This window comes from Acipenser ruthenus, chromosome 2, assembly GCF_902713425.1.
Source record: "Acipenser ruthenus chromosome 2, fAciRut3.2 maternal haplotype, whole genome shotgun sequence".
Classification (NCBI taxonomy): domain Eukaryota; kingdom Metazoa; phylum Chordata; class Actinopteri; order Acipenseriformes; family Acipenseridae; genus Acipenser; species Acipenser ruthenus.
The window spans coordinates 87,812,276-87,827,873 of NC_081190.1; the positions used below are offsets into that span (position 1 = coordinate 87,812,276).

At 35.7% G+C, this 15,598-nt stretch overlaps 1 protein-coding gene across 4 annotated transcripts in view; it reads left to right on the plus strand.

Moving 5' to 3' along the window:
- LOC117408387 (leucine-rich repeat and immunoglobulin-like domain-containing nogo receptor-interacting protein 2) overlaps positions 1 to 15,598 on the plus strand; it is a 465,904-nt gene that overhangs the window by 344,230 nt on the left and 106,076 nt on the right. For 3 of the 4 annotated variants that reach the window (XM_059003230.1, XM_059003225.1, XM_059003223.1), the window contains one exon: positions 6,266 to 6,328. The exons of the other annotated variant lie outside the window; for it this stretch is intronic. In XM_059003230.1, coding sequence (XP_058859213.1) covers positions 6,287 to 6,328 — 42 coding nt within the window. In that variant the 5' untranslated portion in view covers positions 6,266 to 6,286. The remainder of the gene's footprint in view (positions 1 to 6,265; positions 6,329 to 15,598) is intronic. 4 annotated transcript variants of the gene reach the window in all.

Below are 15,598 nucleotides of genomic sequence, written 5' to 3' on the forward strand. Positions count from 1 at the left end.
TTGTGATCAGATGTTTATAAGGGAGAATACAAAAACATATCATTTTAAATACGATACAATAATTCCCCAAGTTTTACATTTTCACCCCACCTCCCCACACCTAAACCACCCTCCACAAAAACCACGCCCCACAAAGGACCTTCCTAACTAATATCAGTCATATAAAACTGAAGAAGGATTAATCAAAGATCTAATGGAGTCTGCAATCTCCAGGCCTGCACAGTCCTCTCCCCAGCACCATGGACCCGAGCAGTAGGAAGTTCCATATAAAGAAAGGCAAGGGTCAGGATTGTGTGAAATCTTAAGCCTGTAAAGTAGTGTACTGAATTCTGAAAACGGTACCCACTGGGATGAAATTGGAAAAGTACATATGTCATACATTTTTTCATACATATATCTAGAAAATCTAATTGTGATGAAACTTGTTATTAACAATATTTAGAACAAGTTATTGAGTGTATTCTATTGTGGTGTTATCGTGTGGTATCTCTCTGTCTGTACATCCGCCCTCCATATATCTTGAGAACATAAGAAGTTATTCTATATCCAGTATGTAAATCAATCTTTCCAATGGGCTGATCCAGTTGATATTTCCCGTATTAACCGGCCAGTTATTATGGGAAACACACCCTCATTAACACCAGCAACATAGTGCGACCCCAGCGGGAGCTGTCAAATTGAAAAGAATTCCACAATAAGCAAAGAGAACTTTAGAACTCTGGCAGGAGTTTTGGGATGCTTAGATAAACATACATTTATGTAGCATCCGACCCCTTGGATGGGCATTACATTATCATATCACACACTACCCCATGCATTATTCTCTATATACTTTACACTAACACCTCGCAGCATCTTATTCAATTTTCAAAAAACTATTTATTGCCATTTTGTATTCTATACCATTTTCAGGATGATCAACTTTTTTGTTTTTACCTTTTTAGATCAATTGAATAGACCCTGAATTTTCAAAAGGTAACGTGTGTTAAACATTGGCAGACGTAAGTGACACAGAATATATATATATATATATATATATATATATATATATATATATATATATATATACCATGTAAAACTACTTATATGGTCTATAATCATATATTACATGACTATGTGACACTTCCCCTTTTCATGTTTTTAATTTTATTTGTAGATTATTTGTATTGGTTTTTTATATAGCAGTACTAGATAAATGAGTGCTCTCAATATATTGTATAGGTTAGACAGCTACTACATGAAAGTACTTTCCTGTGCATTAATACAGCCTCAATGATGACCTTTTTACGAGCAGTCTATTTCAGCTTCTCAGCAAAAAAATCTCAAATTAGGTTGTTACTGCAGTAGCTTCACCTGGAGCATATGTGCTAAGGCTTGATTGCCGTCTCAGAATTAAATTGATATAACTTGGGAAATGACTTTCCGTAATGTCTTTCTGATTGATCTCTTTGATCTAAATTGTTTTAGTTCTTTCATGTGAACTAGAGTCAAGCCAAGTTCTGTACATAGTGTATGATTTTTTATTTTTTATTTTAACAAGGATACAATTATACGTCAGTACTTGCAATTTTAAGAACAAGTGGAAAACTTGAATTGGGGCTTCCTGCTGTTTTCAGTCAACTATAGAAGATAGTTATATATAAAGTAGAAATCCACAAAGAATATATAGGAGTTGTACTCAACTAAAATGGTTTATGTGACTGTGATAGAGCAGATTCCCTGCACATGTAAATTTGTATATTTCGGTTGTGTAATTGTAAATATTATTGTATATTTGTGTTTTAAGCAGGTATTGACAAGCCAGTCATTTGAGGATGTTGCTAAACAGGTTGGTCTGACCTGATTGGAGTATAACATTAAAAAACATGTGAAATATGGTCAAGTCGAATTGGTTATTTAATTGCCAATTAGTCTTGACCACATATAAGGAGGAGGTGGGAGAGAGCTCCCTAGCTAAGAACAAGCTCATTGTCATTGCAGAAATACAGTGCCGTGAAAAAAGTATTTGCCCCTTGTCTGATTTTCTGCATTTTTGCATATTTTTGACACTGAGTGTTATCAGATCTTCAACCTAAACCTAATATTAGATAAAGGGACCCTGAGTGAACAAATAACACAAAAATTTGATACATATTTCATTTATTTATTAAAAGAAAGTTATGCAACACCCAATGCCCCCGTGTGAAAAAGTAATCGCCCCCTTAGACTCAAAAAATGTTATGCCACCTTTAGCAGCAATAACTGCAACCAAACGCTTCCTGTAGTTATTGATTAGTCTCTCACAGTGCCGTGGAGGAATTTTGGCCCACTCCTCCATGCAGAACTGCTTCAACTCAGTGACATTTGTGGATTTTCGAGCATGAACTGCTCGTTTCAGGTCCTGTCACAACATCTCAATGGGGTTTAGGTCTGGGCTTTGACTAGGCCATTCCAAAACTTTACATTTCTTATTCTTCAACCATTGTGATGTAGACTTGCTTGCTGTGATGTTCATTGTCTTGCTGCATGACCCAGCTGCGCTTCAGCTTCAGCTCACGGACGGATGGCCTGACATTCTCCTGTAGAATTCTCTGATACAGAGCAGAATTCATGGTTTCTTCAGTGATGGCAAGGCGTCCAGGTCCTGATGCAGCAAAGCATCCCCAAACCATGACACTACCACCACCATGCTTGACCGTTGGTATGAGGTTCTTACTGTGGAATGCAGTGTTTGGTTTTTGCCAGACATAACAGGGCACATGTCGGCCAAAAAATTCCACTTTTGACTGTCCATAGAACATTGTTCCAGGACTCTTGAGGATCATCCAGGTTGTTTTTGGCAAACTTGAGACGAGCATTCATGTTCTTCTTAGTAAGCAATGGTTTCCACTTTGCTACTCTGCCATGAATCCCATTTTTGCCCATTGTCTTTCTGATGGTGGAGTCATAAACACTGACCGTAGCCGAGGCGAGAGAGGCCTGCAGATCCCTGGATGTTGTTCTAGGGTTCTTTGTGACTTCCTAGATGATTTTACGCCTTGCTCTTGGAGAGATCTTGGCAGGACAGCCACTCCTGGGAAGATTCACTACTGTCCCAAACTTTCTCCATTTGGACAATATGGCTCTGACTATGGTTCGGTGGAGCCCCAGAGCCTTAGAAATGACTTTGTAACCCTTTCCAGACTGATAGGCATCAACCATCTTTTTCCGGAGGTCTTCAGGAATTTCTTTTGTTCGTGGCATGATGTGCCTCTAGAACCTGTGTGCTGACAACTTCACTCTGATGGTAAGGGCCAAAGTTAGTCAGATTTAAATTGGGTAGGGCTGGCCCAAATCAGGCCTGGTTGTTAACCAAAGTACTCAAACAGCTGACCCTAATTATCCCTTTAACTGGGTTGAGTTAACTGGGGGGGGGGGGGGCAATAACTTTTTCACACCTGAAGATTGCATGTTTGATTACCTTGCACACCAAACAAATGAAAAAAGCACCACAAAAAAATCTGACCAAATACAATGTGAAAAATGTGCAAAAATGTAGAGAATCAGACAGGGGGCAAATACTTCCCAGGGACAGAGTATTATTATTATTATTTATTTCTTAGCAGACGCCCTTATCCAGGGCGACTTACAATTGTTACAAGATGTCACATTATACATTATTTCACATTATACAGATATCACATTATTTTTACATACAATTACCCATCTATACAACCTATACAGGTTTTTACTGGAGCAATCTAGGTAAAGTACCTTGCTCAAGGGTACAGCAGCAGTGTCCCCCACTGGGGATTGAACCCACAACCCTCCAGTCAAGAGTCCAGAGCCCTAACCACTACTCCACACTGCTGCCCGATTAATGAAGCAGTGTTGGCTAACTATTGGAAGTGTTTCTAGTTTTTGCTTTGTCCTATCATCAAAAGAAACCAGTGATTACTACCAAAATGTATTGAACTTCCACTTACATGTACATATGAACTTAAAGTTTTGTTTTAATTTTTCATGAAAGCACTTATTTTTATCTTAATAACTATTTTAGTTTTGTCTAAAAGCGACACTATTTAATAGGTCATTCATTTCTGCAGTGGCAAAACTATATCTGCCTTGAATGCAGATGTAAAGATACTTGAAAAGAAAGACACCCACTTACTTTTGAATGTTTTATTCAGCTTTGATCTTCAACTCGCACCATATACACATTCATGGTCAGATATAAAAATTTAAAAAACACTGAATTATTTCCTTTCAGCTTGGTGCATTACATAGGCAGTTAAACATAATGTCAACCAATGTATTTCTTTTGTATTTAAATAAACGGTCAATGTGATTACTAATATTAGCCGTATTTCTTATGGATAGTGTTTAGGTATTGTTCACAGCAGTTGAACAGATTTGCTTATTTAAAAGTGTCAAGCACCATTTTGACATGACGTTTATATAAAAAGATGAGTTCTTAACTCACCAAAGCAAATCAATATACAAAATAATTCTGACTGTTGTAAAATAGCATAACATGACCCTTGCTCTGGCCCTCTGTGCACCTTAACATGGGGGTCTGCCAATAACACCCACATTTGCCTTGCTATCTAGGAGTCAAATCAATTTTTCTGAACTAAAGACTACACGTTTGGAAAATGACCATTATACCACTAAAGCAAGCCTTGTTTCCATTTGGGTTGGGTACATTTTCAGAATTTGCAAGTTTCACAATAAACAAAAACAAAAAAGGCTGCAACCAGTTTTTTATGCAAGTCCTACTTGTATGTATGTGTGTGTGTGTGTGTGTGTGTGGTGGGGGGGGGGGGATTGGTGAGTTAGTTCATGTGAAAATCATGTGATTTCTGTACAACACAATACAGTGGTCACATGAATGAGGTTCTGAAATAAATCAATGTCGGAAATAACTAACAAAAAAAATCTTGGGGCTCTGACAGCCCCAGTTACGATTGTAAGGCTGGCAGAAATCTGTCTTTCAAAATGGCTTTGATGGAGGAAGTGACTTGATCAGTGCACGTCCAGTATGCACATGATGCAATTAATTCAAAAAGAATGTTAAATTGTAAGAAGCTGAAAAAATAAATAATAAGCCGACCATTAATATCTGCAGGACGAAAAGAAAATATACTACCTGTCATTGAAACTTTTAAGGCAGCATATATTACAAAATGCCAAATATTGTCAATTTTCAGCACATATACAGTATGACTATAACCTAACATTCCTGTTCCTCTTTTAAATGGGTTTACTTATATTACATTATAATATCATTCTGACGTCTCCTCTTGTTAGACTTACTAAATCCTTGATGCAGGACACAAACCAGATACTGTGGGTTCACTAATTGCTAGGCTGTTGATAACCTATTGAAGTGTGCTCCAGGATGTTGAAATGTTGGCAGTTAGCTAACCTGTGATGTGTGCAAGTGCATCCAATATATACATTCTGCTTTTAAATGTCCATGGAAGGAGCGTTAAGGTATACTGGTTTACTTTTAAAAGAGACCAAATACCACACACCCAGATTGAACCTTTCGTTTAGTTTGTTATTTTACTCTGAGAGACCACTGGGAACACATGGGTCTATAAAAGACAAGTGCATTAATAGCATCACATGTACTGCTTTATTTAAGCGTTCTGAATGGATTACCCAAACAGATGGAGAGAAATAACCTCGGAAAGTACTCAACATGTCGGATATTTTATTGTTTCCATTTTAACATAGTGCTATAACATACTAGCAAAAAAAAAAGCATTGCTTGGTTTTGAAGTTGTCTCCACTTAAATCCATGTGAGATTATCTCAATGAGGTTTAAATCAGGATAAAAGGAGACCAGCATGTGGCCCGCCATTATCCTGTTCCAATGTGGCAATGTCACTCGGATGGATCTGAATAAGCAGGCCAGTTTATATAGCCGACAATATACATGTTACTCTGACTCAATAAAACAGCACCGTTCCATTTATATTTGTATAAATATGCAGAACGAAAGCATAGTACTTGTACAGTAAATTATTACAATGTTTTTCTCATTTTAAAAACAGACTAACCTGCTCACAGAAGCAAATTGCACCTAAATGAAAGCACAATCAGTGGTTTCCTCATACTGTAGCATAATGTTGAGTACAGATCAATAGAGCTTATGGGTACACACTGTATCCAAAGGATGGGTTTAAACAGGACGGTACTGACTGGCTGAACAGACTAGAGTATTTTGTTATTGACCTAAAAGGTATTAAGGGACTGTCTCTTTCCTTCATAAATTATTTACTACCTCCTTATTCCCCAGGTCACTCTTCACACTCTTCGAATGCTGTTCCACAGTAGGTCGCAAATACTAGCAGGAAGGAAGGTGAGAGAGAATTGTTGTGCCTGTAACACATATCTATCAGAATCCTGGAGCGGTTCTATTTGTGTTGATTAAAAAATATATGTATTTGGGCAATCCTTTCAATATGTTAGTACAGTTTTGAAAATGATGTTTTAAATTATGATTTCAGTTTTAAGGGATCCCTTGTGAAACATATTTGTGAAAGGTATAGAAGAAATGCCAATTTAATTGGGCCCTACTGGTGTCGTTTGGCATAAGTAGATTTTGTGGTGCACAGACATTGAAAGTATGTGAGTTATACTGTAGAAAACGTGATGCAATGTACACATTTTTTTTTACATTTAAAAGATTGCGATTTAAAAGATTGCATTCCAGAAGCCTGTATTTGCTGTGGGCATTTGATGGTCTTGAATGCAGATTTTTAGCTCTGCTAACTTAAAATATGATACCCATGATAAGTGATGTATTTTTTTTATTATTATTTATTATTACAAGATGACAATCCACTTGCTACTCATGCCACTGATCACTTCAAAATTATAATTGGCCATAGTGCCTTATTATTTGCGGTCATTAAAAAAGCCATACAACAATCGACGTTTAAAAAATGCCAATACGAAATGGCAGAAACGTGAAATAACTAGCATTCTTTTTCAAATGGCAATTTTATATACTGTAAATCCAGAAATATTTGCAAGCTGTTTATTATGTGATTTTCACATAGCAAAAAAAATTGCAAACATTTTTGGCGCATATATAAATGCTTCCAATATATAAATGCTTCCAATGGCTGACTCATACGGAATTCATCTGACCACTAGAGGGCGTAAGTAGCCGACATTACCGATATTGATGTGGATCTGAAAACAGCCACAATAAAGCCAAAGCATGCAAACTGGCTTATGCCTGTTCTCCATGAACTAGGAAAAAAAAGAAATGATCATTTCAGGCTGGTCTCTCAGGGATATTGGATGCAGTTAAGGAAAGCCGCACTACCAGCACAAGTGATATTCCCCTTTAAAAAAAAAAAAACTGGATTTGAAATTGTTTTTTCAGATTGGTTTACAGTACAGTAGCTTTGTATTTGGTACAATTTAGACTATCTTCTAAATAATAAATAAAAGCTACTGTAAATGTATTCATTTTCATGTTTTGCTATGTGTGGCAATGTGCTCCGCCCCTGTGTGCATTTCTGTGTTGTATGTTGCGTGTGTTAATGTTGGTGTATAGAGATTGGTACACGGGATATAAACGGTCTGTGTTTCACGTGGTATTTAAATTGTATAATTGTATTTAGGCACAGGATTGCACATCACTGCACGTGCATTTAAAGTAAGTAATATGCGCGCACGAGGTTGCACATAATTAATTCATGTGCTGGGATTCAAGTGAATAATTAATTAGTAATTGAATCCCAGCACAACAGTATAAATAGATGCACGTTTCATTCACTCAGGGTTGGGTGTTCGGTGAGTGGAGAACGAGTGTGGAGAAGGAGAAACTAAATAGTAAAACGAAAGTAAGAACGTAAATATAAGTGTTTCACTCACCGTGTTTGTTTTGTTTGTCTCTTTATTTTGGCGTGAAGTGCCGTGTCCTGTTTTGTGTTCTGTTTAAACCTTTTACTTTGTTAATAAACGCTGAGTGCTACCATTTGCACTCAGCTTCTCATCACCACCATCTGTCTGTGTGTTTCTTCCGGGTCTGACGTGTCACCACTCAGCCAGCCTTGTGACACTATGGTATAGTGTAATTCTGTAAAATCCAATTTCTAACTGTGTGGGTGGCTATTTCAAAAAACATTCCACATAGCTTTTCTGTGACCCTCTCTGTTGTAAATTTTAAAAAAATAGAATGTTTAGTTTCAAGATGCTATAAAAAAATAAAAAAGAACTGTTTCAACTTTGGTAAATACTTTCTAGTAGTATTTCTGTTAATTTACTATGATATCAGAAATTGCATTCAGTTCTGTTTTGGAGTTAATATTGCACTAGTAGGCCTATACACTGCATACAGCACTTTAAATGTCTCTGAAGTTGTTGTGTAGTTCTTGCATTAAAGACAGTTTTGATTGATTGATTTTCATATTATTTTGTATGCAGTATTTGTAGCAATATGTGCGGAACATATTGTTGTGTGTTACTGTGTTCCGGGGGGGGGGGGGGGGGGGGCTTTCAGGCGGCTCCAACAGGACATGAGCAAGAACAGAGTAGAAAGAAAGGCAGCAAAGAGTCTTGAGTAATAAAATCTATGTTGTTTTGTTTCACATCTGGATTTGTGTCTTCTTATGCCGGGGAACACATCAAGCTTTAAACAGTATTGTGTGTATTTTTCTTTCTTTCAAACCCTGTGATAACCTATCGTGTTACATTAGCCTATGTGTAAATACACTAAAAATGTTTTTTATTATGGCCACAAATATTTCAGGATTTACAATAACCGTATAAGTAGATTTTTTTTTTACAGTAAACTTTGTAGGCTGACCAGTGCATTTACAATATTTCACAGTAAATAAAGTTGTATAACACAAAAGCGAGCCCAGACCTAGCAGTATATTTACAGTTTACAGGCATTTCATTTCTAATAAAAATGCGCTCATTGCAAAACAAACGAAACTGAAATGCCAAACCATTAATGAAATTATCAAATATTTACAGGCATCGTTTTCATTAATGCACAACACTGTAATGGAACTGTTGATCTGGGTAAATTACAACATGAAAGAAAAGCATAGCCACTATACAGACCAAAATATATTTCTATACAGTTTTCAACAAAAGAACAGACACACTTATGTAATACTACTGCAACTTTGCGGCAGCACAACAATACTATCTTTCCTTATGTAATATGCAATGAAATTAGCGTTCCTCAGCAACATTCACTTGATTCGTCGTGAGATCTGACAAGTTTACATGAGTAGCTGGAGATAAACCCTGAGGATGTATCAGATTCTGTCAAAGTGGATACAAATCAGTGGACTATGCTGACTGTTATATTGCTATTTCGGGAGGGCCCTAAAATAATATTGTGCCTAAAATTGCTAAGGAGTAGATTTCAGTTTATGAGAGGCACATAAAGTATTTTGGTCCTGTACATTTTGAGTGAATCTGTGAAATATTTCCTTATACAGATATGCCTCTTATATGCCTTAAGAGGCTCAGAGTTGGAGAGGGGACAGGCGGGCAGGCAGGCGAAAACATATTTCCACCCCACAACATTTTCCTCAGCGGGTCGATAGCCCCTCCCGGTTACGCCACCTATGGTATATAATAAATATTAGCTGTACACATTAGATATCTATGCAGTTTTAAAAAGGATGCTGTTGTATCTTGTTTGGTATTGTTGGGAAACAATTCATGTCTTGAAATATTTTTTAAAAACTGCGACTCGGAACAGATGGTTATTGCGACATTTGCTCTGCTGTTGATGATTCATCAGGTAAGACTAAATTACTGATTTATTTATTTTGTAGTTTTGCTTGCTAAATTTCAGTTCTACTGCCGTCCAGAGTTGGCTTTTTGATCTATATACAAATAAATTCCACGGTTGCAGAATGTATTGGTAAATAGTGCCAGTAAAAGACTAATCATAAATGTGTCACTTCAACATTAGATAATTATTTGTACTGATCCACAGATCAAATGTGATTTATTTATCTGTCAGATTTAGTCGTCAGTGTGTAACCAAATTATTTATTTCAACTAGAGTTCATTCGCTATTGAGAAAGCAAATAGGAATGATTGCACATAACTGAATTAAAACTTGGGAGTAACACGTTTTTGTTTGTGAGAATTGTCTTGGTTAGCAATCCATTTCAATGACAATATAGCATTTGTAAACATTATTTTAGGTTTGAGCTTTAAAAATGGGAATAAATGCCTAACCCTCTCTAAAAAATTGACAAAAGGTTTCATGAATCTAAAACCTGAAAAGCAAATATTGTATACTGATCCATTCAGTAACGGCTACATGTCGTACTTGAAAGGGAACGTTAGGTTATTATCACAACCCTGGTTCCCTGAAATAGAAATATAACCACTAACCTTCAAGGTCGCTGCATCCATGGTTGTAGCAGGCTTGAGGAAAAAATGACGTTGAGATCTGTGCACGCAGTCCTTTATACCCTCAGGGGTGGGCATAACTGTATCATAGCCTCGGCTGAGCAGCTTTGTTATCTTATTCAGGCTTCGGGTCTTTAGGAGGTAAATACCCATTCGGTAATGGTTACATTTCTATTTCAGGGAAACAGGGTTATATTTTTGACTGTGTTGTCTTCATGATTAGGCTAAGCAAATTATTTAAAATAAAATAATAGTGGTAGCCTAAATTAAATATGTATATAGATCCTGCTGTTGGCTGTTCGTGATAATATTATTCAAAGTCAATCTGTGATAATTTATTTATGTCACAGAATTGTATAATATTATTCATGTATTTATTTATTGTGTTAGATACACTCGCTAACAGTACATTACGAGGGTACATGCTTTTATGTAGTTTAATTCTACAGCAACCAAACCATCAAAATTAATCACATTTTCATTATTACAGAATGTTCTGGCTTCTTTTTTTTTATTTAGAACTATATACTGAATTATCATCTGGCATGTAATTTATAAATTCAGTTGCTTCATCACTGTTACAGATAGTGTTTTTTTTTGGGGGGGGGGCTACAAATACACTCTGGTACATCCTGCAATGATAGGGAATTAGGAACACATTCAACATTAGTAATAAGGATATCATTCTATTACATTGTGACATGACCTGGTCTGACTGCCCGAGTACACAAACAGCAACGTGACTGACTGCCAAGAAAAGACGAACAAAAACGTTACTGCCCGATCTCGAATCATCCATGACATACTATCCAGATAGTAAGTCATGCGCACGAGATAGGTATCTCTTGGCCACGCGATAGTAAGTCGTCCACACTCTTGCATATGATGGGTAAAATCTAACTACCCATGCCAACTGTAATGTGTTTAACATTTATTGATGCAGTTTGTTTTTTTAAATAAAACAAGATGATATGGTATCTGAATCTTCGAGACAAAAAACTTTTAGCATTTAGCTTTTAACAGAGATCAAGTCATGAATATTGTTCTAAGAGAGTCCCCTTTTGTCCATGCCAATAGTATACACTCAGTATATAAGGGTAAATAGTAATAGGAATTCAGTTCAGTGTGTATTGAACAATAAACTGGCAATTAAATGTGAAAAAACAAAGGTTTTACCAAATTTTATAGATACCTTGAATGGGTGTGAAGACTTGCATCTTTTCTTTACTAAACATATTATTGTTAATTTTTCTTATAGACTGATGGTAAAAAACATATACTTTCATTGAAATTTAGACCCCTAAATAACTGAGTATCTGAAACTACAGAATGTCTATATATATATATATATATATATATATATATATATATATATATATATATATATATATATATATATACACCCATCAGCTTTCTTTTTATTAATTCTTTATCTTATTAATATTTAAGTATTGTTCATAATCAAGTCTATGTACATTTAAATAGACTGTAGAATGGTCCAGATGTGCAATCATACATTATGACAAAAATAGCCAACATTAGCTGTCTGTGATGAGATCATGACTTGCATACGGTGTTCGCCTCCAGAATTTACCTTCAGAGAACACTGGGAGCCCATAACATACAGATCCTTACATTTCTTGGTCCACCCCTGGACAAACTTATCAGTTTTGCAACACAGCTCCAGCAATGTTGGGACAAATGTAGGCCTTGTCGGACTCTTGAAAAGTCATCCTAAGTTCCTGGACTTTCTCCCTGTACATTGCATCGTACATCGTGAACATCTCACGGGCAAATATTTCAAGTATGAAAATATCATGACAACGGTCCTGCACATTTGTCAATTTCATCTGCATGAACGGGAAGACTCACCAACAGTTCAAAAGGTGGTTTCATTCACTAATTAACTCCAATAAATACATAACATTTAAATAAATAAATAAACAAAATTCATTCAAGTGTTGTGCATGTTGATGCGCTGGGGAGGCTAAAACAAGGCTGATCCTCAGAGCCAGCATTGCATGATAATATAAATATAAGTTTATATAAAATAATATTAATTAGAATTGATACAGATTTAAAATAAATCATGGATTTGAATATAAACAATAACAAGTAGCAAGAATACTGATTAGTCTTGACCTCCAGCATCTATCAGCTAAACAGTAGGGGGCAGGTTTAAAATGTTTCACATACAGCGAGTGTAGATAACTTGACAAAGGAAACATGTGCAGTGTGTCAGAGCATTCTGAGAAAATAATGTTTCTTTTTCCCTAAATAGCATGTTGTGTATCTTGCCACATCTAGCCTTGGCATAGGTGGGTAATTCAGTGCTCCCATAGCCCCATAAGAATAACAATGAGGAGAAAAAATATATTTGTTGTAGTTCACAGCACTCAACTCTCAACAAAAATCTGATTTATTTTAATATTGCAGTAACAAGACCCCCAAGTGAGTTTTACTTTAGTCTCAAAAGGATAGGAGGCAGTTGCAAAATGTGTCAGAATATTTCTGGCTTATGATAAGTGGTTTTATACAGAACTGTAAACCCACAAGAGATATACAACATGACACAGCAAAAAACAATAATAAAAAAGCCGCCCACATTATCATTAAGATGAACTACACCACTGCTAACCATAAAACCGCCCATCAGCCACTTAATTTCTGCCGTCTTGGAATCCACAGTAACAACTGACCTGCCCCCTTGCAATATGTATAGTGATGTCACTTAAGGGTAAACAAGCTCATTCACATTTACATGTGAAATGCGGGTTTCCATGCAAAACAGGGCTTGGATTTTCCCATATGTTTCGTCATTTACACGAGTAAATGAGATTTACCCTATCCCTCTCTTTGGCCGTTTTTTTCAGCCACAAACCTGATTTACATGAGTAATTCTCCCAAACGTACATGCGCATCGCCATTTGACGTGTGAATTGCCCCTCATGGAAACTCCATGAATCACACTCACATATTGCACAAGTCAAATAGGTAGGGAATAGACTATGGCCACCAGATGGTGTGCAAGGGAACCAATCTAAAATAGGAACAAAAAAAAACATGAAAAGAAAAAGAAAAGAAAATATATACATAGACCTGGCCAAAACAGGAGACTTTACAGTTGTGTGTGTGCATTTGTAAGACTATGTTAAAGAGGAAACATTTGATGACGTTGGTGTTTTGTAACTGAACTTTATCAAGATAAGACCGCCCATGAAGCATTTGACAGGCTGCACAAAACGTGACAATAAGCGGGTTTGTGAAATTAGTTCATTTCTCAAAGAACCTATGGTGCATGGCGAGTGGTTTTTCAAAAATCGTGATAATAAATGAGGTATGAGAATTAAGCGAGGTGATATAAAACAGATTACAATTTGAATAAGCCACGATTGAAAGGAAAGACTGCTGATACAAGGTATTTGCAGTATGTATATTGCTTATATTGAGCATTTTACAAGGTAAAATGCTCAATATAAGCAATTTCAGTACAGTAGGAAACATATATTTAGGCAAGTTGACAGTTTCATTCTACTTGGTCTCCAGTAAGAAGACTTATCTATATGCAAAACTCCCATGAATCATAATTCAAGTAGAAATGTCAAATCCGCAGTTTTGTCTTTTCAAATTAAATTCTAAATCTCTATGCTGGTAAATAAGCTTTTCAAATTAATTCCATCTTTCAAGCCAAAACAAATGTTCTAAACAAATGTAATCCTATAGAAAAATAGCACTGATGCATATTTCGCAATGTTGTTAATGGGGAGATACTCATTCTACTCTTGTTCATTCTATTTCATTAAAGCTGGACTATTTTGCAGTATGTGGAGACATCGTACCAATAGATTCAGATGTTTTAGGGATATATCTTTTACTAGGTTGTACTGTACCTTGCATTATTTTAATGTTAAAGTATTTATTTTGAGCTAACATATTTCATGACCCATCTTACCTCCTATTACCTCAAAGTGATTTCAGTGAACAAATGAAAAAGTGATGTCATTATAATACTTAATAGAAATACGTAATTTGCATTGCTCCAAGCTTTTATGTATTTTTTTCAGAGACGTTTGTCTATGCAGTATAAAAATGATCAATGGTGCAATATGCTCTTTATTGATAAAAAACAGTTTAATTAATAACTATATATTGCCTAAAGAGAAACGTAGATTAATTATTGATCAATCCTGTGTAAAACATACTTAGTCCAAACTTTAGCTGTTTTTTCAAACAGATATGGTTCTATAATATATGTGGGAAAATGAATTTATACTAGAAAGACAGTTTTTAGACGTTATTAAAACCCAACGGTAGTGAATTTGAGGCTTCAGATAGCAATACTGTCAGCAAGATTTCTGAATTCTGCCTCCTCTGTCTCTTCCTCAGACTCAGACAGCTTGTATGTAGAATGGCGAAATTTCAAGTTTTAATTTTTTTCTCGCATGGCCCTAGGGCTCTTCTGTATGTATCAGACTGAAATTACATCATGTTAAGATTTAAGATGAGTTGTACTGCATTGTTATTTAACTATATGTGGCAGGATCAAATAAAGTGCAGACACAACACCAGATTTTGTAAAACAGTATATGCGGTTGAATGACTATAGGTTATTTTACACTGTAAGCAACCGACATTATCATACCATTGTAATACCATACCTTCTAATCACATAGGTGTAATACTGTGTAGAAAAGCACAAGAAATGTTCAAGTAATAAATACAATGAGGAAACGATATTACGAAAACATTAATGAGGACAAAAGGACAATAGTGGCCTCCTACAAAAGAAATACAAAACACATTTTCTGTGCAAAAATAAAATGCATTAAATACTCAAATGCTAAGAAAGTGCAAATATCCATCATTTAATTTATACACACTATACATATAAATATAGTGGTTCTCAAAAGTATTCACCCCCCTTGGACTTTTCCACATTTTATTGTGTTACAACATGGAATCAAAATGGATTTAATTAGGAGTTTTTGCCACTGATTAACACAAAAAAAGTCAATAATGTCAAAGTGAAAAATAAAATCTACAAATTGTTCTAAATTAATTACAAATACAAAACAGACAATATATATAATTTATTGCATAAGTATTCACCCCCTTGAGTCAATATTTGGTAGCGGCATCTTTGGCAGCAATTACAGGCATGAGTCTATTTGGATAAGTCTCTACCAGCTTTGCACATCTGGACTGCAATTTTTGCCCATTCTTCTTT